Below are 26,588 nucleotides of genomic sequence, written 5' to 3' on the forward strand. Positions count from 1 at the left end.
TTCAACAGTATAAACACAAAGGATCCAATATAACTGGAGGCGAAAGGTTAGAACGGAATTCTATTCAAACCAAGAAAATCTGTCTCAGTCAAGTGCTGTCAAGTGTTTCTCCCGCCGAAACAAGGACACCTATGGTGCAGTCACTTATATAATATATATATATATATATATATATATATATATATAATGTGCAAATTCATTCTTTGTTGTTTTTTTTTACAGTAGTATTTAACTGCTTAGAAGTATTGAATGTTAAATTACAGTTAAAAAAAATTTAACATCTTATTGCTGAATGTTTTGTTACAGTAAAACTTTGAATTTAATTTAATGTTTTAACAAAATTAGTAAAAAATAAATAAATAGACGTTAAAAAAGTATATCAATATCATATCATTAATATTATCATATCAAAGTAAATAATACACATTATATTGCTGAATGTAAATTTAAGGCAACTTTCAGTTTTATTTATTTTTTACAGTAAAACAATTTAATGCAAAAATAAATGAATAATTATACTGTGAAAAAAACGTTGAAAAAAACGTTAAAAAACACCACTTAGCCATTAAATAAATTTAAAAAGCAACCTTATTCTACGGATAAATATATTTTTAAAAACAGATATTAACTGTATATTATCCCTATTTGTAAATTAATTGATGATTTGTTGCCAGATGCTTTACGTTTTTTTTTTTCCATGCACAAACACCAGGTTTGTAGCTGATTAACAGCTGCAGCGGGCGGGGCAGAGCGGTAAAGATAACAGCGTGGAGGAAGAAAAAGTGTAAATGCTGTGGAGGAACGTGAAGCAAAGGGCAACACAGATGAACAGATAGAGCAGAGCAGGACAGAACAGAGAGATAAAATCATTGTGATTACCAGAGGGACTGAATACACGCTGTATGTTACAGCTTATAACAATGAGGCTGGACCAATCAAAGCTCCGGGCTGCACACTGAGAGGAAAAGCACCAGAGTGAAACAGATAACATTTAGAGGAGGAGAGAGAGAGAGGGAGGAGGAGAGATGGAGAGAGGGAGGACACGTGCAGTAAAGAACCCTTCAGCAAAAGCATCAATAATAAATGTGAATTGATTTTATTTATTATTTATTGAATATTTATTTTACAACCTTCTCTGTAGCAAGCAGCAAGTCCATCAGTATGAACACACATCACATGAACTAACTGTTTAAAGCAAAAGATCCTGTCAGGATGAAATGATGCTCTGTTTGATTTCCATGTGATACTAATATGCATAAATATTTCACCTCGTATGATATAGCTGCAAACACTTGATTGCAGAAGTTAGAGAAGATGGAGAATACATTCATAGTGTTGTTATGCATCTAAACAATGTTACTCCAACTGTTTATTGCCAACGAGTTGATGACTTAAAGCTCAAAGGACACAAACTTTAAAATCTACAACTGTCAGTCTCATGGTGGCTCAAGAGTGAAGGGAGCACCAGAGGCTGTAGGGTTCATACGATGTGGGCCGTAAATGTGTATATTAAAATTCATGCCAATATATACAGTAATTATCAAGATATTTTCGTCTCCATTACTGATGGCTGACAGTCATCGAGTCCAACATTGTGATTTAAAAACCCCTCTCTTTGCAAGAGAGTATTTATAAATGTTAAATATTAATTATTTCATATTAAACTGCACAGTATTGATTTGTTGTTGGACAGAAGATGAGCTGCTGTGATGACAGCTGTGCTTATTTTATTTATTTTGATGGAAAGGTCAGCCCTGTCAAGCACAGCGCAGACGCTGCTCGCACAATATGTTTGAGATAAAACGTCACATATACAGACAGACATACATACCTGTGTGTGCATCTCTGTACACTTGTGTAACAGTTAACACATGCACACACACACGCACACACACACACACACACACACACACACACACACACACACACACACACACACACGTGGACCACACAGGATAATACTGCTCTGTCCTCTACTGACATGTCAGAACATGTTGTTCTTTCCTGAGCAGCAGTGTCCTGGACAAACTGACATCTGCCCGTCACATCTGTCCATGCCACACACACACACACACACACACACACACACACACACGCACACCGGACACATGTCAGCACATGATGTATCTCTTTCCCAAAATTACCCTTTAGATCAGTATGTCTCCATCTTCATCTCTTTCTCCTTTACCCCATTTTTACTCTCCACAATACATCAAACACTGAGGCAAGAGGGGGAAAATCAGATAAATAAATAAATAAATAAATAAAGAGTGAGACAAGGAAAATATGAAAACAAAAAGTAATATCCACTTCACAGGCATGCTGCAGATGATTTCCGCTTCATCCTCCACCTCCTCTCTCTCTCTTCCTGTCTTCCCCTTATTGTGGGAATGTATTATAGGAGATGTGCGTGTTCGCTTGTAAGCAGGAGATACATCGATTTTCTGTCGCCTTTAGAGGATAACCAAAGGATATAACACTGTGCAGTGCATGATAGGATGCTGTGTGTGTGTGTGTGTGTGTGTGTGTGTGTGTGTGTGTGTGTGTGTGTGTGTGTGTCTGTGTGTCTGTGTGTGTGTGCTGTAATGTCAAGATTGGTTCAAGGAACACACAAAAAATGTTGCAATCATACCAGCACACAATGAAAAGAAACAAGACCGCACACGCTCTGATCCAGAAATAGTTGCAGTATATGTGTGTGCATGTGTATAAAATATGGACTCTGTGACGTCAGCGAGGCTTTCTGAAGCAGATGTGAAGGCCAGAGTGGGCGGCTCTGCTGGTCACTGTCTTGGCAGTGAGTGACGGACTCCACGTAACTGTCGGCTAATCCAAAAAGTGAGCAGCGAGGAGGAGCAGGGAGATCTGAGGCCAGTAGCATGTAGCTGTAACATGCCATCCACCTGCCATCCACCTGTCATTTATATCAGCTACTACGCTCATATTATACACAACTTAAAGCATTAATATCATTTAAACAGGGGCAATATTTGAAAACAAACCCCAGACCAAAACTGTTTTATGTACCAGGCTGTCAACTACGGATGATCCAATCTCAAAGCAAGGGCATCGGGCCGATCACGGCATTTTTAAGTGATCAGTATGAGCTATTTAGCCATATTGTAAAATAAAAATGAAAAGTCTTTCAACTGTCCTCCGCCTTCTGTAGCCATGTTTCCATTATAGTTGAAGCGAATTTTGCCATTTTGAAAATGTGAATAAGTGAGTTTCCATCAACTGGTTTGGAGCAAATAAACAAAGCTGCATTAACGTACTTTGGTCAGAAGATGGCAGTGTAATGTATTGCTGTAGGCTAATCCGTCAGTAAACAAAACAGAAAATAACAACAAAAAGAGGTTGCTGATTGGAGTGAAAATAAAGAGAAGTTCAGGAATTAGATTCAACTTGACAATTTATAATTGTTCTTTCATGTCAGAGGAAACAGCTGATCAGTCATGAGAGTTTAATGTCAGAACTTATCGTGAAAAGTGTCCCAATCTCCTCTTTAGTGCATTAACTATTTAAAAAAAAAAGACAAAAACCACCTCAAACAAATGTAAAAACTTTTATGTGCATTTAGCAAATTTTGGTGTTTTCATCAAGCTTTTCTCATGCGAATCTTCAAAGTGTGCATCGAAATTTGTTGATGGAAACACAACTTGTGTCTCCTCCCCTCTACTGAGCTCCACAAGGGCTGTAGCACTGGAACACCACATGTAATTAACAACAGCTAAATGTGATTTAATGTCCACATATGTGAAGTTTACTGCAATTTATTTGTATGGTTTTTTTATACAGCAGTAGATCTTTCTTTATTGCTGCCATTTTTGCTTTACCAATGGTCCAGTAATCAAGTTCACAAATGATTTAGCAGAAGAAAGAAATAACATATAAGCTGAGCTCGCATATTGCGCTCAAATTGTAATAATTTATGTTATTTACCTAATGTTTGTACACTCTTATTTTTTCTTTAGGCTCAGTGTCTCTTGCATTTGTTGTCATCTCTGCTGCATGGAGTTTAATGCTGGCAAGCAAAATGCCAATAAGAGTAACTTGTAATCCATGTAAAATATGATAAAAATGTAGTTTACTCTGGTAAATATGCCAAAGCAATAAACACTGGAGGGCAGGAGAGAAAACCAAGACAGTGACAACTTCAAAGAGAGAGTTTGTTATTTTGTAAAAAAAATATAAAAAATAGAATGAAATAGGAAAATGACAAACAGCTTGGATGCAAAGCTATTAAGTTGTCAAGCATATACACTAAATTCATTTTAAATAACCTTGTACTGGACGTGTGCACTATGCAGCTGTACTTTCTAGGAAAATAGTAATAAGTAGGTCTGTAGGGATTGATTGAATTTTTGAGCCAGCCTCAAGTGGCCAATCAAGGAAATGCACTTCCATAACGGCTTCAGTTTTCAGCCCCAAAGGTTGCCATTTATTTTTCATTTGTGTGTGTGTTTGTGTTTGTGAAGGGGCCTCTTGGTACAAACGATTTTCAAGGTTTAGTAAAAATTGAAAAAAAAAACAACAACTGTCCCCTGAGTTTGGATTTCAAGATAAGGTTAAGGTTGAGGGTAAACTGTTTGAGAAGGAAAGTCTGCGAAGAATGGACTCATGAAACATTACATGAAGAGAGGGAAAAGTGTGTGTGTGTGTGTGTGTGCGTGCGTGCGTGCGTGCGTGCGTGTGTGTGTGTTTGTGTGTGTATGTGTGTGTGTGTGTGTGTGTGTGTGTGTAGGAGATTTGTGTCAGTGTTGTAATTTGTCTGCACTGAACCATGCCTACTGTTGTCCTTGTAAACTGAGAGCAATGAGTGTTTCATTTAAGATGTGTCTGATAACAGGAGCTCTGCTGGATGAATTCAATTAATTCTGCTTGTCTTTCTCTCTCTTCCTGCTCTATCTCTCCGCTTCTCCTCTCCTCTCTCAGGTTATGGCGGGGTGGAGTTACTGTTGGTGCTGTGTGGCCTGGATCTCTCTCTGCCCTGCCCTCGCCACTGCATCTGCTACACTTCACCTAGCACCGTCTCCTGCCAGGCCCACAATTTCCATGCCGTGCCCGAGGGCATCCCAGCCCAGAGCGAGCGCGTCTTCTTGCAGAACAACAAGATCCAGCGCCTGCTCCGCGGCCACTTCTCGCCCACCACCACCATGTTGTGGCTTTACTCCAACAACATCTCCTACATACAGCCCTCCACATTCCACGGCTTCGATCGCCTGGAGGAGCTCGACCTCGGGGACAACCGCCACCTGCAGGCGGTTGCTGCGGACACCTTCCTGGGGCTGGGTCGGCTGCACGCCCTGCACCTCTATCACTGTGGGCTGATCACCCTGCCTCCGGGGATTTTTGCGGGCCTCAATAATCTCCAGTATCTCTACCTACAGGTACACGGATAACACCCTGCTTTTATCTCTACTGTACATTACATCTGCCACCACAATCGCATTAGGGTCTAATCTGGCCATCAGCCCAGCTCACCACTTGCTGCCTATTCTGATTTATTTAATTAGATGTTTATGAAATGCTAGCTGTTATCCTGAGTGCAGGGAAACACCACAAAGCAGACCTCACATTAGTGATCGGCCCAGGAAATGAATCCAAGATTGAAGATATGATTTCACTATTTGCATGGTGGCTTAATGAGGAGAAAAGCTTCTCCTGTCCGTATTATTGACAGGAAAATTATGGGGATTATTATGGGAATTATTAGGATGGATGGATGGATGGATGAATAGATGGATGGATGGATGGATGGATGGATGGATGGATGGATGGATAAACTTTAAGAAACTTTAATAATATAATTATAATAATACAAAATTGTATTATTTTATTCTATATTCTTAGATTTTAAAGTGCTTTCTTGCATTGCACAAAAATGTTTTGGACTTTGAAAAGGACATGTTTGTTATCTTGGTAATAGTGCTCTCATCCACTCAAAAAAGAACAAATTGTGTATATCGCTTACTGCATAAAACCCAATGTTGCGACAGGATGATATAAATATATCATTGTACAGTGAAAGAATTGAAAACTACTCATACAATATCACAGTGATTTGATTCCATTTTAAACTTGTGTTTGTCATCCCTCCCTACCCCCCGGCAGGACAACCAGTTGGAGTTCCTGGAGGACGATCTGTTCATCGACCTTCTGAACCTCAGTCATCTGTTCCTGCATGGCAACAAACTGTGGAGCCTTCGCCAGAACACGTTCCGAGGTCTGGGGGTCTTAGACCGCCTGCTTCTCCACCAGAACCGAATCCAGTGGGTAGACCGTCAGGCGTTCCACGACCTGCGGCGCCTCACCACCCTGTACCTGTTTAATAACTCTCTGACGGAGCTGTCCGGATCCAGCTTGACTCTGCTGCCGGCCCTGGAGTATCTGCGACTTAACGACAACCCGTGGGAGTGTGACTGCAAGGCACTGTCGCTTTGGGATTGGCTGCGGAGGTTCAGAGGCTCCACTTCCTCTCTGATGTGCGTTTTGCCACCGGAGCTGACAGGAAAGGACCTGAAAACGTTGAAGAAAGAGGAGCTGCCCAGCTGCTTGTCCGGCGAGGGTCAAGCACATGGCGGCCCGGGCCGGGAGATGGATCATGGAGAGTCTTTAAACCACCTGAACCGTCACAGAAACCACCACAACCACCATCAGCGGCCGTACTTGCCCCACGGGGATCAGTACAGCTTGCCTTCGCCCTCGCCCCTGCCACGGCCGCCTAAGGGAGGCCGGAGAAACTGCACCCGTCGAGGCCGCAAGGCAAAAGGTGGGCTCAATGATGTGCAGGTACTACGGGACGGGGGTGAGAAAGACTACACTGCAGATGGGGGTAAATATGACCTGTCTGGAACTGCGAGGAGGAAGAACAAGTGCATCCCCAGAACTTCTGTGGGCCCACCGAGTGGGGTCCAGAGAGCCAATAATAAAGCAGGGTCACACTTTGCAGATTTTACTTTTTGTTTATCGTCAGCTCTGCTGCTGTCACTCATCTCCATCATCCTTCGCTGAGACGGGAGAGGAGAGACTTTGATGCAACCTTATGATTCATCCTCCTGAACCACCCAGCCTTGGCTCTGTCAACGAGGCATAACTCTGTGTGTGTACATGACTGTGTATAAAGTATCAGATATCTACTGTCGAACTATCCCTGCAGGAATCTTTACGAGTCATAATCGAACACGGAAGTCAGGGAAAATTATTTAGCCCATTGCTTTGATGATGTCACCAAGGGAAACATCAGGAAAACTTTACATCGACTGCTTCACTGAATTCATAAAAACTGTACAGACACATACAATAACAAGCCAATGATTCATTTAAGTAATCGCGAGCACAATAAGGAGTTCAGTCTCTATGTTTAGCCCTCTTGACACAAAAGGGCTCTCTCAGTGCGCCCGCCATCTGTCATTCAAACTGAGACCCAGACAGCCATACACACTGCAGCACCTTAAGATCTAGAAACAAAACGCTGCAGACACAAGAGGCAGTGAAAGGAGTCATTGACAAGTCACAGCAGTAATAACTAGAATCACGACATATCTTCAAATAAAGTGGTTGTACGTGCATGTCTCACGGGAACCCACGTCTGTATCTTTGGCTGTTTAGTCTCAACTGATTCTTCAAAGTAGTCCTGTCAAAAAGGTGTGTTCCTTTTGTCCATCGCATTGTCCACACACACACATCAACTTAAAAGCCATTCAGATCGAACCTTTCATCATGAAGAGCCACAGTCAGTTTCAGCGAGTGAATGAATGTCTGAGTGAGTGTGTGTGTGTGTGTGTGTGTCCACTGAAAGAAAAAGCCATGCGGGTAGAACGACACTAGATAAGAGTGCCTAACGAGAGCCAGCGGGATGGTTTCATTCACTCAACACAAAGGCCTAGAAAAGGCAGAGACTCCTGGGAACTGTTACATACTTTCCTCTGGATGATGGAGAAATCCTTCCAGCAGAGATGGTTCAGTCCAAATAATCACAGGAGGGTTAAAAATGCTGGAAACAAGGCCCTAAAATTAGGGAGGACGACCACAATATATCTCTGGCAAAGGACTGCTGAAACTGAAATCACAAAGCAGTTCCAAGTCTTTTTTTCGTTGATCACCACGGGGCAAACAGGATAAACTTTTACTAAAATTTCTGTCCCTGTCCTCTCTGATGTGTTCACTGTCACCCCAAAAACGGACGGACTTGATTGGATATAAATGCTGCTACGTCCAAGAAGATTCTTCAGGACAGAGAGGACTGTGGGACACGGCGTCCTGTCTGAACCGGAGCGGTTCAAGCACACACACGCCCCTGACGAAGCCCGATCACCTTCACAGCCTTGCTGTCCCACTGGACCCTGCTAACCCCTGTCAGTCCCAGAGCAGAGCACCACAGGTTCTGACTTTAGACCTGAACTAAACCTGTACAGACACACATCCGGGTACCTTAAACTAGCCAGTTAATGCAGAGAGTCTTTATTTCTTTTAGCATTATAAATTCTATTTTAAAAAGGGGCTGCACCTGTATGCAATGGATGACCCGAGGTAAAAAAAAAAAAGGGGGGCATGAAAAATCATGACATGCAACAAAAAGCACAAGAAATTATTATTCGTATGGTTTGCTGGCAAGCTGAGGACGTGAGGTCTGGATGTGTTTCCTGCCAAGCCCCGCCTTTTCCTGTCTATCTATCTAAGCGTTGGGGGACGGACATGTTCCTGACATGTAGGATTTAGAGACCCCCTTCTGGTGAACTTGTTTGTGCTGCTGTGAACCCAGAGGTGATGTAAATTGTGTCTGTTTATTCCTGTGAGGATGACTTCTTTTGTAAAAAAATCAAACAAACAAAAAACAAAAAAGGAAAGAATAATAAAAAGGAGAAACTCTCCATTGTGTCTCGGTAGTTCCCTCAAAAAATAAACAGGGGGCTAGAGGCTGGAACTTATTTTTTATTTCATATGATTATAATCATTATTTCAGTTTTTTTTTTTTGTTATTTTGCTGACTCATTCAAGATAAACGGTACACTGCCCCCCTCCTTCTCCATTCTTTTCTATCCTCCTATTCATCCCTCTGTCTTCCCCTTCTCACCTCCCTCTCCACCTCCTCTGCTTTCTCTTTCCCCCCTCCTCTATCTCCTTATTCTTTTCCTCTCCTCTCTTCCTTTGTGCAACCCAAATGTTTTGTATGTGGTTATCAAACAATGCCAGACTCAAAAGCTGTTTATAAATAACATTAAACAGAAAGTGTCCTCAAATGGCTGAGGTGGTCCGTGTTTGTTTGCCTCCGCTTTTGTAAGTGCATATGTCTGTGTGTGTGTGTGTGTGTGTGTGTCAAATAGACAGACCTCCAAAATGAGCCCTGAGGCTGAATGATAAGGCAATGAAAGGAAAAGAAAAATTGTGAAAAAGTAAAAAAAAAAAAAAAAAAAAGGTAATGGAATAAGTACGCACATTCATCTAGTGTGGGGAGAGAAACACGCCCACATTTAACCAGGATACATTTTGGCCTCCTTCATGCCCTAGTTTCACTCACATACAATATACATCACAATGACTGTACGCACACACACTCACACAAAAGCTCCTGAATACACACACCTGTCGAGCTGTATTAGTGAGCGTGCAGGGCGGTGTCTTATGTCAGGTCAAGGTGAGGTCGCTCGCATGTTCAGTTTGATCGTTTGCACGCTGCTCATGCATGTGTGTTTGCACATCTACATGTGTGTTATATGTGCGTGTGCACTGGTGCAACGAGTATGCTGGCTGTCACGGCAGATCGAGGCTGACAGGCGGCGAGGGCAGGGGGGAGAGGTGTGCCTCTGAGAGACCGTATCACTGCTTTGTTTGTAAAACAAAGCTGACAATTGGGAGAGAGACAGAAAGAGAGGAGTGGAGGATTTAAAAGCAGAGGGGTCAGATATACCTGCGGAGAAGAAATTCATGAAGTCCCAGTTATCTGTACCGAACAGACCAGCAGCCGGGGCAGAGGCAGGGGGCAGGATGTGGGTGTCTGCAGCATCAGCTCCAACTTCGGTCAATAAGTGCATGTGTCCCAAACGGAGCTGTGGTTTACATGTTTTAACCTGTGTAGAGATGCTGCGTCTGAACTCTCAGCAAGTTCAGGGAGAATATGAAATATTAATCTGTTGCTAAAACAGAAACTCAAACTGGTAAATAAAAAAAGCACATGAATAATAAAGGGACTTCAAAAAGATTAGGTGAAAAAAAATCAAGATTGACTGATGACAGGGAGGGGGAAAAAATGAGAAAGAAACGGAAAAAACAAACAAACGAGGAAAATTACGAGGAAAGGAAAAAGTATTAAAAAGGGATGAAATATGAAAGATGCAAGGAAAACGAGAATGGTGAAGCAAGAGTGGATCTCATTAAGGAATAAAGATGGCAGAAACACCAGACTAATCACAAATGAGATTAGTCTGGAAACCATCCGTTCATTTCTCCATAGAGGAGGCGTGGTTTACGATCCTCCGGAGCCGTTCATTGGGCGCTTAGAATGTCTATCAAAATTGCCTGTAGGTAGCTCTTAGCCAATTGTATCAGTTATACCAGATGACGTATGTAGAGCGACAGAAATTGATGTTTGTTGTGTGTGTGTGTGTCTGTGAGAGAGTGTTTTTCTTTCTGCAAGAATATTTATTTTCACGCTTTATTCCCCCTCATGTCATTCAGCCACACACATCCACTGATTTTATGGGCAATAAACAAGCTGCTGCGGGTCTCTCGGCGGCTCCGCTGTCCCCCGGCTCGTAGCGAGATCACCGGCGTTATGGTAGCGGGGGTATTAGCGGAGCTAGTAGCGGCGCTAGTTGGTAGATTAGTAGATTAGACTAGAAGCAAGGCTAAAACATCCTTTTTCGTGGTGAAACAGGAGTGTAAAGTCAAACGTTGTTCTTCTTTTAAAATCAACTTTGGCTCTAAACTATTTAAAACACCATCTACAGCTAAAGAGAGTTTCGCGTCTGCTGCAGCCATGTTGGATCCGTAAGAAAACTACAAAACTACAAGCTAGTATGCGTCATCGTCTTGCCGTCCCTCCCCGTTCTGTGATTGGATCCCTAAAACAGGGCTAAGAAACCTCTCTGGTTTCCAGACTGCCTGGAGGTTCGAAATGAAATTCGAGCGTGCAAGGCAGTATGGGTATACCCAGGCTAGTAAAATTGTACAACAGTGAAGAAAAAGTTAACCCTTGGGATTCTTTTCATTCTGTCTGTATATAAACTTAAAAATGTTTATCATGCCATGTTGGTATCTTTTTTTTTTTATTTGATTTCAGGTTGAGTTTCAATAATTTGCAAATTAATGTAACCTTACGGATTGATCTAACACACAGGGGCTTCAATTAAGGAGGCCACAACAGTCAGTGTGGGTCAAACACATGCCATTTATTTTACAATAACTAAAACTCTAAAAAACACAGTCAAGGAACAGACAGTCATATCACGGCTGGAAAACCAACCACCCACTGTCTAGGACACTGGGAGTACACTTAATATTCAAAAGAAATATAAACGCAACACACTTCAAATAAAAACACCACACTAATTCAATGTGCAACCACAAACCTTATCACCATCTGAAGTGAACTCCCAGCATTTCCACCACACCGGTGAATGGAGGTCCCCACCAGCCGTAATACTAGAAACAGAAGAAGATAGAATGTTAAAATCCTAAAACTAGGCAAACTCAAATCTTAAATAATAGAAACAATAAAATCAATATGGCTAAAATATAAAATATAAAATTAAAATAAACGGCAGTCAGTGCTATGCCTAAGAACAAACAAAGCACTGTTAGTTTGTAGGACATATAGTATGAGGTTTAAAAGCTGATATTTTGCATACCTCTGTACTTTATGACAGTCAATGTTTCAGTCATACAAACAAATGAAAGACCCACAATTAAAAATCATTAAAATACAAATACCTCAGGGTGGATGCACCCCTACATTACCCTAACAATTAAAATGCTACCCTGATTCTAAAACAATGCTAAAAACTCCAAAAGTCCACCTTACCACAGAACAGAGAGTCACCAGTCACAACCATGAGTGCAAACAAAGGATTTCAAGAGAGTGAATCTGATAGTCACACCTGCTGTTAATCAGCCTCTCCTGGCTGTGTCCTAATGTCAAGGAAGGATGCTCAAACGGCTGGATTTGAAGGATACTACATCATCGACATCCGCCGAAGGACTGTCCCAATGTCCAGGATCCTCCGGAGGACAGAGTCCTTCTTCTGCCCAAATTCCAAGGATGCATGTGTGTATCCTCCGTGTGCTCCGACTACCCATAATGCCTTGCGCACACCGGTCTACATGGAGATTTAAAAAATGGCGAGCGTAGAAACAGCGACGCCGGCGGCGCAATATGCATTTAAATATATCAGTATTTTCAGTTTACACTGAATGTTGTCACATAACTTACAAAACGTGTGTTCAAATTCAAGCAAAACATATACATAAACAAATGCCAGAATATTTAGCTAAAGATAATAAACGTCATCTTGATACACTGCCGGTTAAGTTAATTAATGCCATCTCAGTCGCTAAAGTTATTGTTAATTAATTTATATGCGTCAGATGATGATGTAGTATGTGCAAAGTATATATAGCTATGCCATTCAGAAAGTCTGCGGCCACGAGATTTCTAGGGGTCCCAAAACGTCTCATAAGTACTGATTGATAAAGATTTCTTCGATTTAAAGCAATTATCATTGTTTTACCCTTAATTTGCGTGCTTAAAAATACTTTAAAATGCTTAGTCCATCATGATCGTTTTTACTGACCCCCCTTCACTTCTCATGCAATGGACTATTCTATGTTACTGTGCATGTGCAGGATTGATTCTGGAAGATGGTACCAAAACAAACATTTTGCACAGTTTTGAGTTGAGAAAATGAAGTAGAGTTATCCCAGTGGAGCAGAGAAGTTTTTATCAAAACTACAAAAGGTGTCAACCTTTTTCACAGTGACACTGAATATGGGTACTTGACAAGCCAGTAGTAGCCCTGCTGTCAGACAAGAAGGAAATGAAGTGGAGAGTGACACAAGAGGAGATGAAGATGTGAGTAAAATAGTAAGCTATATTAAATGCTGATTAATGTTCTTATCAATTACAGTAAATGCGTTGACATGATTCACTTGTTAGATAATAATCCTCAAGAAAGATTTGAAGGACTTTATTTAGCTCAGAAAATAGGAGAATTTTCTCAAGTTCAGTAGTTAATTCAACCTCTTTGTTTGTTGATAAATATGGACAGGGGGACATAAAAAAATGGTTATGTAACTAGTAACTTAAGCTGTGCGATAATTGCAACAGATTTCAAAAGCAGGACAGTGGCTTAAATTATTTACTCACCTTTGGTCAAAAGTTAATTAAAATACAGTACTTGTAGAAATGCATTTAGTTACGTTTTGTTACTGGGTACAAGATTAACACTGTTTTATGTGTTGATTCTCAGAATGTGACAGCGATGGACCCAGGGGAAAGGCAGTCTAGCTCTGAGGATGATGAAAAGTTGGATAGAGGGACTCCATCACTCAATCAGCAGTTCAGTAGTCATCTTGATCAATGTTCCCCACTTGAAGATGATCCTGCACTCTGGCCAAAACGGCTATCAGACAATGGTCCATAGTGCAGAAAGGTCCTGTTCAGATCAAGGACAGAATATTTCCAAGGAATCAAGAGGGCCGCAGATTTACTAATAATTACTACTATGTGCAAATGAGGAATGGAGAAAAGATAGGCAGGTCCTGGCTGGTGTATAGTGAAAATAAGAACAGTGTTATCTGCTTTTGTTGTCGCCTGTTTGGCAACAAAGACAAGAGCACTCAGTTAAGTGGGGATGGGGTTAGTAACTGGAAGAATCTTTCAGTAACCCTTTGACAACACGAGAAGTCTGCTGAACACAAGATGCAACAATATCCAGGCTGAACCTACTTGCTGTTGCCCACGCAGAACGAGAATGTGGAGGGCCCCAATGACTGGGTTTGCCTTGGGCCCCCAAATGACTAAATACGCCCCTGCCCTTGACCAATGAGGTAGCCTGTAGGTGTTATAAACGCAAGGCATCCTGGGAGGAAGTTCCTTGCCAGATAATCAAAATGGAGGTGAAATGCCATTTTGTGAGTTGAATCAGAATGCTGTTGCATTTAAGTCCACATCAGTTAAAGTCTACAAATGAACCCAAGATTCACCTGTGGTAGGATCACAACACTGGCCATACTCATGTTCTGGTGTTCACCAAACACATTTATAAAGAAATGCTCAGAACGAGCTCTTGTTGATGCTCCAGGTCGTCAATAATATGTTGATCCATTATTTCTGATGTGCTGTGATCAGACACCTGTATAACCAGAGCTGGCAGGCCTTGATGCTTCTACCACGAAGGTAAATTATTCATTATTTTGAGCAATATGTTGATAATTCTGCAATGATGAATTTGCTTTAACTCAGTGTTTGCGTACAGAGTGAAACAGAAGGACATGAGTTTCAGATTTATGCTATGATGGAACTTCAGGATCTGATTTTCAGCTGCTGCATTTTGGTTTATTTCCTTAAATTGGATTGGATTACATTCGCAGTGCAATCAAACCTCACTCAGGTTTATTTGGAAAGGGATCAACCCCTCTCACTGATCTGGCTGGTACCAATCGTAGAATAGAAGCTCTGGCAAGCTGGCAGGGACACAAAACTACAAGGTTTTACTTACTATGTGTACACTAAAAGGTCGCCCATTCCACCACAAAAATTAACACTATTTTGTTTCTTGCAGAAGCTAGTTAATACAATGACAGCGCTGTCGTAGTATTAACTGCACGAGGACCGTTGTTTTGTGGTGGAATGGGGGACCTTTTAATGAACAAATAGTTTTGTGGCGCAAAAACCTTGTAGTTTCCAGCTTGCCAGAACTTTTCTTCTACCATCACAACTGGCCAGAACTCTGGAGCTCAGCGAGTAAGCTGATAGCTTTATATCCACTACACTACTGACAACTATTTGATATAACTTAATGTCTGAAATCCAGAACTATCCCTTTAAGGTCAAAGAGGATAAGTTGTTAAGTTAGAAGAAAGTACAAAACAGTGAGAGAAGAATGAAGAGAACCAAGCAAAGCAAAAGGAAGAAAGTGAAGGAGGAAGAAAAAGAAAAGGAAATCCAAAGATGAGGTTAAGGACGACCAGAGGAATATTAAGGAAGGAAGGGTTTTAAGGAGAAAACAAGGTAGTAAGAAGAGAGTTTTGGAAAGAGAAGAGCGCACAGGGAAAGACAGAGAAAGCATCCATAGAGACGCATGTATACAGGCTTCATGATCAAACAGAAGAACAGCTCATCCACTAGTTCATTCCCTAAGCTGAGGATCTGAAATAGCCGCATGTGAATATTTATATATGCCTATGTTCCCTTCCAAAGGCAAAGAGGCCAAGCAAAATTGATTTCTCTGTGTGAATCCCCCAAGAGTTGAGACTCAGCAAAAGAAAGCAGAAAAAAAAGAGCGAGAGGAGAGTGGAGAGAAAGAAATAAAGCACTGCGAGAAAGAACAGTGGGAGATTTTGTGAAACAAGCGGAAAACCAAGAACTGGGAGACACCTTCAGTGAAATGCAAATGTGTGATGTTTCCAAACGGATGCGTTTGTCCTGCATTCACTCTCTCTCTGAGGCTGAATGTTCCCGCTATGTGATTTGATTTCCATCGCCATCCGAGCGCACTGCGTCCATCACGCACCAGCTCACATGCCTTACAGTAGCTTCCTGAAAGCACCATTTAACACCAGTCATCTTTTCACCACCATCACCCCACCAGGCTTCATTACCTTCAATACAGGCCGCTATCTGACCCTTATTAAGGGAGAAGGTCGAAGTGTGGCGCCATGATGGAGGCAGCAAAGACATCTGACCATGAGTAAACGCCCTGGATGATCAGACATGATCCGTCACGAGTCAAACATTCACACAATTACTCCCACACCCGCCATACTGTTCAATATGTCATAATACATCTTTTTAATCGTGCGAACCGTATGTTTTATTGAACAGATTGCCAAAGATACACCATTAATCGTAGGTGAAAATGTAAAAACAGGCATTATTGTCGGAGCTTGAACTTCCCGTCAGTCCTTGAACCAGATCATAAGTTTAAAAAGTTTCAGTTGGAAAAAGTAACCAAACGAAGCTTAAAATTGTGATATTTATGTCAGAATCACTGTATTCTACATTGAAAATGTCAGCAAAATAAGCATTTGCACCAACCAGATCCTGTTAAAAACAATAAATTCTGCTCGTCATTGACACTGTGAAGCCATGATGATGTGACAAATATTCACTGAAAATCTACTTACACAGAGCAGAGGGGAGAGGACAGGAGAGGCTGTAAAATAGTTCAGCATGTGGAATATGTGGACACCCAATTCATTTTCACAAGTGTCATGTATATGGAAAAGTGTTGTACATATAAATTCCATTTTACTCCAATTTTCAACCTATAATACTTCAATATTTAGAAAATGTGGAGAATTACATTTTTTCCAATATTCATGAAACTCCATTTATTCCAATTTTTTTTTTAATTCTGAGAAATTCAACTTGGTTTTTTTTCCTTTTTTATGATTTAAGTCATATTAACTGTAATTCTGCACAATGACATGTTTGAGTTGTTTCCTCTTCTAATTCCATAGAGCTGCAGGACTTTGGATTTTATATATTTCAGTGAGTAAAATGTAAAAAGCCCTGAAATTGCTTGTTGGGGTTCAGAGGGTTAAAGGAGAACATAAGTTCACTTGCACAGTTGGAGACATTTATTTGGAGAGTCTGACACACCGTAACCAGTGGAATGACATTAGACTATGCAGCCGATGTCTTCATCTTGTGTTGTGTAGCATGCTGAATCAAACGTGTGTTTTCATCAGTTTTAGAGTCTTGCTGCAGCTTTATTAAATGTTTCATCATCCTGGATTAATGTTTTAAATAAGCCAAAGTCTCACTGTAACACGGCGCCCCGTGTTGTGTCAGAAACAATATTTGTGTTCCTAACTGCATTTTTAATGCACTGTGCACTTATCCAAACAAATCTCCAAAAACAGATCAAACAAATCAATTGAAGCACATCTGGAGGGAAGTAGCAGTAATCAGGCGTTATTGTCAGCATGCTGCTTCCCTTCCGAGAGCTCAACAGCTCTGACAGAGCAGAAGGAATCTGTGGGCCTACAGAACAAATACTTACTAAATAATTGTTGGACCAACAGCTACACAAGCAGCTCAGTGAGACTGAAGCACTACTGAGCAAAATGACCAATTTCTTTCTTTATATTCTTATATTCTCACAATACAGCAAATGTTTAGCAGGTGATGTTTACCATCTTAGTTTGAAAATTTGAATAAAATGTAATTTATTTGTACAACACTTCATGACACTTGCGAGCACTTGGAAAATAAATTGGGTGTCCACATATTTTACATGTTGAACTATTTTACAGCCTCTACTGTCCTCTCCCTTCTGCTCTGTGTAAACAGATTTTCAGTGAATATTTGTCACGCCATCATCATGGCTTCACAGTGTCCCTGAGGAGCAGAATTGATAAATATCACAATTTTAAGCTGCGATTTGGTAACATTTTCTAACTGAAACCTTTTTAACTTATGATCTGGTTCAAGGACTGAAGGGAAGTTCAAACTCAGACAATAATGCCTGTTTTTGCAGTTTCTTTCTACGATAGATGGTGTATCTTTGGCAATCTGTTCAAGAAAACATACACTTCAGAGGATTAAAAAGATGTATTATGAACAATTTTGTTTAACTATTTTTCCATCCTCTCCTGTACTCTCCTCTCTGCTCTGTGTAAACAGATTTTCAGTGAATATTTGTCACATGACTGTTTGTCTCAGCAGAATCAATAATGGCTTCACAGTGTCACTGAGGACCAGAATATAATGTTTTTAACAGGATCTAGTTATTAGGTTGCTGATTGGAGAGAAAATGGAGATAAGTCTCCAGGAATTAGATTCAACTGGGCAATTTATAATTGTTCTTTCATGTCAGAGGAAACAGCTGATCAGTCATGTGAGGCAAATGTTTGCATCATCAAAACGTATTTGATAAAAAACATTTCCATCTCCAGTTTAGTACAATAACTATTTTTGGCCAATAACAAGTCAAGCGAGCTTAAAAAACTTTTCTGAGCATTTCCGAAAGTTTTATTGAATTTTGCTGTTTCCATCAAGATTTCTCACAATAATCTTCAAACAGGCATGAAAACTCATTTGACTGATCAGCTGTTTACTCTGACATAAAGAATAATTATAAGTTGTCCAGTTGAATCTAATTCCTGAATACTTCTCTACATTTTCTCTCCGATTAGCAATGGCCTCTTGTTGTCGTTTTCTCTCTTCATCTTCTTCTTCTCCTGTTTACTGACAGATTAGCCTACAGCAATACATTACACTGCCATCTTATGACCAAAGCACATTTGTACAGCTTTGTTTATTCGCTCTAAACATGCTCATGGAAACTCTTATTACATTTTCTTTAATGAGACATTTCAAATTTTTGCTTTGACTTAAATGGAAACGTCTTGTGTGTCTGCCTGAACAATAACCTCAGTGCTTCTCTCTTCTGCATCACAAGCAGGAAGGTGTTTCAGCTTTTTGGGCTGATTAGGCGCCCACAGAAAACACTCCACTGTCCTACATTTGATCTGAAATCAGGTCAGACAGCAGTCAGACCAGTGACCTGTGAAAACAACTCCTTTGCTTCAAGTTTCAGGCGTGAAAAGAAAATCGTCATCACGCCAAGTATCACCACAGCTGTAGAGTGCGCTTCACTGTGATGCTATAAATAAATTCCCACTAAAAACCTTCCCTGAGAAATATGAAAAGGGTATTTCTTTCCTCAAATAAAAAGAAAGTTGGGAGCATCAGCCAGTGCTTCCCCACTAATGGGGTCCTATCTATTATTTCTCAGCGCTGTGCTGTGCTGGTGGTTTCCTGGAGGAGACAGCAGCTCACTTCCAGCCCTCCACCTGTCATCTGCATGCTGTCCCGACTTAATTCCTACACCAAAAGTCCTTCTAGATTATTAATTATTTGCAGCTTTTTTAGCAGTGAGTCATCAGTTTTAGTGTTGTCCTCTCCCAGGCTTATTCCAAGAAAACTTTTTTTCAATTTATATGTCTCACATGTGAACAGCTTTCTCAGTATTTGTGCAGCATCGAGATATCTGTTTTTCAAATTCAAATTCACAATAAAAAAACGAAACCAAACGTATCTTCAAAATAGTTTGGGGAGATCTGCGTTTCTTCTGAGCAGTTTTTTGGGGGTTTTTTTACACTGGGGTTGGGTCATCCGTGTGCGAAGCTCCTTTTCTTTTCAGTTAGTTTTGTTATAGAAGCCAGCACACAGAGAAGAGATGATGTCGTACATCTTCACATTATGTATAAAATGGCTGTCAAAATTCTCCCAAACTGTCGTTAGAATATTTGTTCTAAAAACCGACATAGGTTAGAACCATTTCAATGTAAATTTTTGTGCATTATGTCCATATGAGTCCAAAAGAATACAACAAATTACATATAAATTATTGTATAGGTATCTAGTTTAACATAAACGTTTTACATTTTCACTCGCCAGAAAATTATCAAATTCACTAATAAACTATTTGTTCTAACCTCAGTTTAAGCAACAGCTAAAGTTTTCAGGGAGGAACTTCCTGTTTGTGAACTTCAGGTCCAGGTAAGAACACATGAGGCACAGAACTTTTTTGTCACATTTGTCAAATTTTTGCCCCAAAAAAGCAGCAGAGTTTACTAATTAATTCACTGATAGGGATAAATCTCCACCAACCATCCACCTGACTTGCAGCAGCAGCAGCTGAGACACATCTACTGCACATACAGTCATTATTCACTCACTGACATTAAAAATTAAAAGTAATTCAGGATTAAGATCAGACGATGGTGAGCAGCAGACCGTCACTGCATCCAAACAAGTTCATTATAGTCAAACATCAGATTTCAGCACTTGTAAATCAGCAGTATGATGCAGCATAATGCCAAAACAACAATATGAAAAAAAGAGCCACAGCAAGAAAGAAATCCGTAATGAATACCAATAAACAGATAATGCTTATATAGAGATAGACGGCAGCAGGAATCAGACACAAAGATATATAATATATAACTTATTACAGATCAACACTATGGCATTTTTAAGAACTAGAACATTTCCTCAGGGGAAATTCTGAAAGGGCCACGGGGGCTACTGCCGATGAGATGCCGAATGTTCCGGGACAGAGGTGGACAGACTGGAATTTCTAGCCTCAAACAGAAAACATTTTTGGCAAAACCATAATATCATTGATCCGACTTCACTTTGAGCGTCCTGGGGTTTTCCTGAACGTCTACATATGTTTGTTTCTTTTAAGAAAAATGAAAAAATAGCTTTGTTAGAGCGATCTAAAAAAAACTGTTACATCTCCCTTTTTCAGAAATCTTCCTGCATTTTTAATATGGGAGCCAATCAAGCTGTTGGTGTGTGTTGGTGGCGCGTCTGTAGAAGACAAATTTTCCTACGTTTCTATGTATAAATTATTTCTGTAGAGTGGAATTTGCACCCTTGAGCGCAGTTTTCAAATTTATTTTTTGACAATTTTTTCTCTCCCTCTACACTTGCGATGATGTCACACACTGTGACACGAACATATGAGGAAAAACTAGAAAATTTCTAAAGAAATTTTGATTGTGTGCTTGCCTCTGGACCGTGACTCAAAAGGGGCAGGGATTAAACAGGGACTTTCTGCTGAGTCCACTGACACCTCATACAAGTCTCTAGGACAGACCTGGGCATTGGACGGCCCGCGGGCCACATCCGGCCCGTTGGCTGTCCTTGTCCGGCCCGCGTGAGGTTACCCAGAAATTAGAAATCAATACAACCGCAGTGCTTTTATTTTGAAGGCTGTTTACGTATATCTGCCGGCATGCATACCTACCTGCAAAGACTCGCCTCTTTAACTGATAACTCACTGGATTTATTTAAAATCGCTCCATGAACATAAAAATAAAACATTCCTTGGTCACTTTGTGAATCCACCGTAAGGAAACAACAACAAACATTAGCATTAGCACTTGAGCAAACAAGCACTTTTACTGTAGTTAAGACAACAAATATATATATATAATATATAACAGAAATATATAACAAACCTTGTGCCACTGTCAGCCAGCCACTATAGAAGCCTTTTTAATACTTTATATTAACTTTATATGAATTATGATGCAGTCGTTATTATGTACCGTTTGTTTTTCATTTAACCGTTCTACCTGTTATTTCCGGCCACTACCTTTCAAAATAAAAGCACCCGTTTCACACTGGACGGCGCCTTTTCAAAATAAAAGCATCACAACATTGTAAAACACCTAGAAAATTTACAAACATGAAAAACAAGCTAAATAATACAAAAACTCCAATAGGAACCTTGCTAAAGGTAATTTACAATTATAAATGGAAAAGTGATATAGTGATTGGAATATTTACTACTTTTTTACTGCTATATTTGTTTACTCCACATTCTGACAACAGTTTTGTCATAACATGTATTATCATCAGTAGCAGCTCAAAACCAGATAATTAACTGTATTTCATGAAGTGATTAAATTAATATTAAGCATAGCTTTGGTAGCTATGCAACCAGGTGGCCAGGTGGATTCGACCAATCGTGGATCAGCATTTTTTAACCTTTTTATTACCAGTGATGAAGCATAGAGTTGTGGTCGTGAACGTCATGAAACAACCGTTGTTGTTTAAACTTTAGATGATGCCGCCGCTACCTAGCCTGGGTATACCCAGACTGCCTTGCGCGCTCGAATTTGATTTCGAACCTCCAGCCAGTCTGGAAACGAGGCGATTATCTTAGCCCTGTTTTAGGGATCCAATCACAGAGCGGGGAGGGACGGTGAGACGATGACGCGTACTACTCGGCACTTGGAAGCTTTCCGGATCCAACATGGCTGCTGCAGACGCGAAACTCTCTTTAGCTGTAGATGGTGTTTTAAATAGTTTAGAGCGAAAGTTGAAAGGCGAAAGGTCTCTCGGCAGCTCCGCTGTCCCCCGGCTCGTAGCGAGATCACCGGTAGCGGGGCTATTAGCGCCGCACGGGCGGTTTCTGCGGCTCGTTGCGCCGAGCCGGTGAGACCGCCGGTCACCGCCGGTGATCTCGCTCCGAATCGGGGGACAGCGGAGCCCCCAGAGGCCCCCAGCAGCTTGTTTATTGCCCATAAAATCAGTGGATGTGTGGCTGAATGACATGAGGGGGAATAAAGCGTGAAAATAAATAATCTTGCAGAAAGCGAGAACTGGAGAAGCAAAGCAGCAAACAACACTCTCTCACAGACACACACACAACAAACATCCATCTCTGTTGCTCTACTACGTCATCTGGTATAACTGATCTGATTGGCTAAGAGCTACCTACAGACGCTTTGATAGACATTCTAAGCGTCCAATAAACGGCTCCGGAGGATCGTAAACCACACCTCCTCTACGGAGAAATGCATTGTAGGTGTCCAGACCTAATCTCCAATGAGATTTGGTCTGGTGTTAGCCAGGCTAGCCGCTACCAGCTGTCAGCAGTAAACTGAAAAGGCACCCACGTGGCGGGCTGGAAAATGAACAATCATAAGAGGCCCGGGGTCAGCCTTGGCCCCGCCCCCAATGTGTCAAAAGTCCTCGCACCGCGCGAACAGAGCTTCACCGCGAGCGAGCACGGGGGAGAATCTGCTTCACTCGGTTGCTGAATATGTCCGCTGGTGGTACCCGGCCTCTCTGGCTCTTCGTCTGAGGGTCTGAGGTAAGAAGACATGTTTTTATTTACTGTATATTTCACTAGCATACTACCGTTACAATTGTGCCTTATAATGTTAGCATTTTCATATTTGAACTTTTCAACTACTGTCGGCTACTGGTCTTAGGTCTGAGCTAGCCCTCTCTAGCGAGCTAGCTTTAGCATCATGTCGATTTATAAATGGTCCGTAGAGGCAGAATATCTTCACAGTTACTCCATGTTACAATTATAATGATGCTAACAGTTGTTATAACAGTAGATGTGTCTGGTGTTAGCAAACACGTGTAAACACGTGTGTACACATGTAGGCTGCAACAGTTTATGATTGCTGTGTTTTGTCTTGTGTCTATCTGGGAAGGTGTCATTATGCTAATAATAATATGATAATGCAAAAATATTGCTAGCTTATGCCATTTTCCTTGATTAATGTTGTCTAAATGCCATTTTTAATGTAGGGTTTGCGTACAATGTTGGCCTGACTAATTATTTTTAACTGATATGTAGCTAATTGTATGTGGATTTTGATGGTAGCTTCTTGATAATAGTCCTGTTTTTGTGAGGATGTTTTGGTATTCTTATGTAATAAGGTGTAATAGTAATACCAATGTCATACTCATCAATGGCTAAATTTGAACATTCGGTGTATTGGGATAATATTAAACTGAAACTCATGTCACTTGGTAGTGAGAGGTTAAAAAGACAAGATAATCATGGGGATATACATTTAACCATGGAGTCAGGGCTGATTTACTGTTATGATGAACTGGTAGTTTACTTCACCGTTTAAGATTTACATTGTGTCAATGTCAATGTTACTCAGTACTGTTTGCAGACTATTACCCAAACTATTGCCATTTCTTTTTTCCAATTTGTCATGTCAACTGGTACCTGAAGTATGTGCTCCTGTGACTAATATTAATGTACTGTGTGTGTGTGTGTGTGTGTGTGTGTGTGTGTGTGTGAGAGAGAGAGAGAGAGATTTATTGGAAGTTGAAAATGTAGGCTTAAACAGTTTTGGATTAATTCATGTATGTGTGTGTGTGTGTGTGTGTGTGTGTGTGTGTGTGTGAGTGTGTGTGTGTGTGTGTGTGTCCTGAAGTGGTGCTGTGAAGCATTTTCATTGTAGGCTTTAATCCTGTTTTCTTCTGATATTAATACTGCAGTACTATTTTGATAATAGAGGTTATTATGTAATAAGGTGTATTTGTAATACCAGAGTCATAGTCATTAATGGCTTAAATTTAGTATAGGTTGCATTTGGGTACTATTACACTGAAAGCTTTTGAAAGTATTCGCCACTATTATCAGATTATTACCTAACTATTACCGTGGTGTTACCGAGCTGAGGTGTCAATAGAATTATCAACCTGTCCATTCATATTCATCTTCTTTGCAAGCTTTAATCCTGTTTTTCACCTCACAGATTTACAGCTTGACCATTTATTTAATGGTGAGTGTTTGTCAAAGACTGTTATTAACATAAACTACTTTCATAAATTATGTATTTTTTTTTTTTAACCCTTGTGTGGTCCTCCCGTCGACTATATACGCACGGTCCTCAGGGGTCAAAAAGGATCCCATGACACAAACTTGTTTGTTGTATTTCACATTATGCAGATTTTTCAGCATGTGGTCCTCAATATATAGTACAGAAGTCACTGCATTTTCTGACTTTTCCAGGTTTCCTGTGTCCAGCATCTTCAAGACAGACTAAGCTAACTTTTCATATTTTTCGCACATTTATATTTAGGTTAGGTTAGGAGTAGGTTAGGTTTATAGTAGAGTATTTAGCTTGTATAGTTTAGCTTTTTATGCTGGTCTAGGGACAGTTAAGTTAGCAAATTAATTTAGTTCAGGTAACTTACAGTTGCATATTATTGTTACAACTGTGTTATTTTGTGAGTTATTGTTGTACAGGCTATTGTATATTGCAGGACCAAGTGAGACGAGGAAGACCACTGCTTCCAAGATGCCTCTCAGAAAGTGCGTTGGACAAGTCTCGACCTTGCAGATCCTGCCCCACTTAGCCCAACCACTTCCGACCATGGGGTACCTCAAAGACCTCCGTCAACCAGCCGGCTGTGGATGATGGATAACGCACCCACAACTCCTTCTCCAGTCTACAAGGTATGGGTTTGTTTTTTTCCCCATCACAGTTGACACAGACATGGCCTGATAATACAATCTGCTGTCTTAACTACTTCCTTTGAATAATAAAATATTAATTCACAATTGAGTATTTATAATGTATGAATACATTTGGTATTGTGTGTCATCAGGTTCTGAAAATACAGACACCCCCACAGTCCAAGAACAGATGGATGACCTCTGGACCCACTTCCTCCGGTTCATCAGCTGAAAAGATAGGCTTTTTAAAAAATTCTTCAATTGTTAATTCTGCACAAAGTGATACACAAAACATTGTATGTATTCAATTTCAACAAACACAAACATGACATGTATATTTAAATACATGACTTAATGCAAATCAATCATACTAAACATCATCTTTTTTTTTTTAAACCAACCATTGTACACACTTCCATCCAAGGAGAGGTTACATCTTGATGGTCTCCGGTTTGCATGGTCTCAGTAGCAGTCGCAGGTTCGCATGGTCTCAGTGGCAGTCGCAGGTTCGCATGGTCTCAGTGGCAGTCGCCGGTTCGCATGGTCTCAGTGGCAGTCGCCGGTTCGCATGGTCTCAGTGACAGTCGCCGGTTCGCATGGTCTCAGCGGCAGTCGCAGGTTCGCATGATCTCAGCAGCAGTCGCAGGTTCGCATGGTCTCAGTGGCAGTCGCCGGTTCGCATTGTCTCAGTGGCAGTCGCCGGTTCGCATGGTCTCAGCGGCAGAGTTACTGGTTCGCGTGTTCTCAGAGGCAGAGTTACTGGTTCACATGGTCTCAGCGACAAAGTTACTGGTTCACATGGTTCTCAGCGGCAGAGTTACTGGTTCACATGGTCTCAGCGACAGAGTCACCGGTTCACATGGTCTCTCAGCGACAGAGTCGCCGGTTCGCATGGTCTCGGTGGTAGTCGCCGGTTCGCATGGTCTCAGTAGCAGTCGCAGGTTTGCATGGTCTCAGTGGCAGAGTTACTGGTTCACATGGTCCCAGTGGCAGAGTTACTGGTTCACATGGTCTCAGCGACAGAGTCATTGGTTCACATGGTCTCTCAGCGGCAGAGTTACTGGTTCACATGGTCTCAGTAGCAGTCGCCGGTTCGCATGGTCTCAGTGGCAGTCGCCGGTTCGCATTGTTTCAGTGGCAGTCACCGGTTTGTATGATCTCAGTGGCAGTAGCCGGTTCGTATGGTCTCAGCGGCAGAGTTACTGGTTCGCGTGTTCTCAGAGGCAGAGTTACTGGTTCACATGGTCTCAGCGACAGAGTCACCGGTTCACATGGTCTCTCAGCGACAGAGTCGCCGGTTCGCATGGTATCGGTGGCAGTCGCCGGTTCACTTGGTCTCAGTAGCAGTAGCAGGTTCGCGTGGTCTCAGTGGCAGTCGCCGGTTCGCATTGTTTCAGTGGCAGTCGCCGGTTTGTATGGTCTCAGTGGCAGTCGCTGGTTCGCATGGTCTCAGCGGCAGAGTTACTGGTTCGCGTATTCTCAGCGACAGAGTCATTGGTTCACATGGTCTCTCAGCGGCAGAGTTACTGGTTCGAATGGTCTCAGCGACAGAGTCACCGGTTCACATAGTCTCTCAGCGACAGAGTCGCCTGTTCGCATGGTCTCGGTGGCAGTCGCCGGTTCGCA

At 41.2% G+C, this 26,588-nt stretch overlaps 1 protein-coding gene across 1 annotated transcript in view; it reads left to right on the plus strand.

The window, feature by feature from the left end:
- LOC131986518 (reticulon-4 receptor-like 1) overlaps window positions 1-9,300 on the plus strand; it is a 113,245-nt gene extending 103,945 nt beyond the window's left edge. Inside the window, exons 2-3 of the mRNA XM_059351514.1 lie at window positions 4,936-5,390; window positions 6,115-9,300. Coding sequence (XP_059207497.1) covers window positions 4,936-5,390; window positions 6,115-7,014 — 1,355 coding nt within the window. The 3' untranslated portion in view covers window positions 7,015-9,300. The remainder of the gene's footprint in view (window positions 1-4,935; window positions 5,391-6,114) is intronic.
- Window positions 9,301-26,588: the final 17,288 nt, after the last annotated feature.

This window comes from Centropristis striata, chromosome 15, assembly GCF_030273125.1.
Source record: "Centropristis striata isolate RG_2023a ecotype Rhode Island chromosome 15, C.striata_1.0, whole genome shotgun sequence".
Classification (NCBI taxonomy): domain Eukaryota; kingdom Metazoa; phylum Chordata; class Actinopteri; order Perciformes; family Serranidae; genus Centropristis; species Centropristis striata.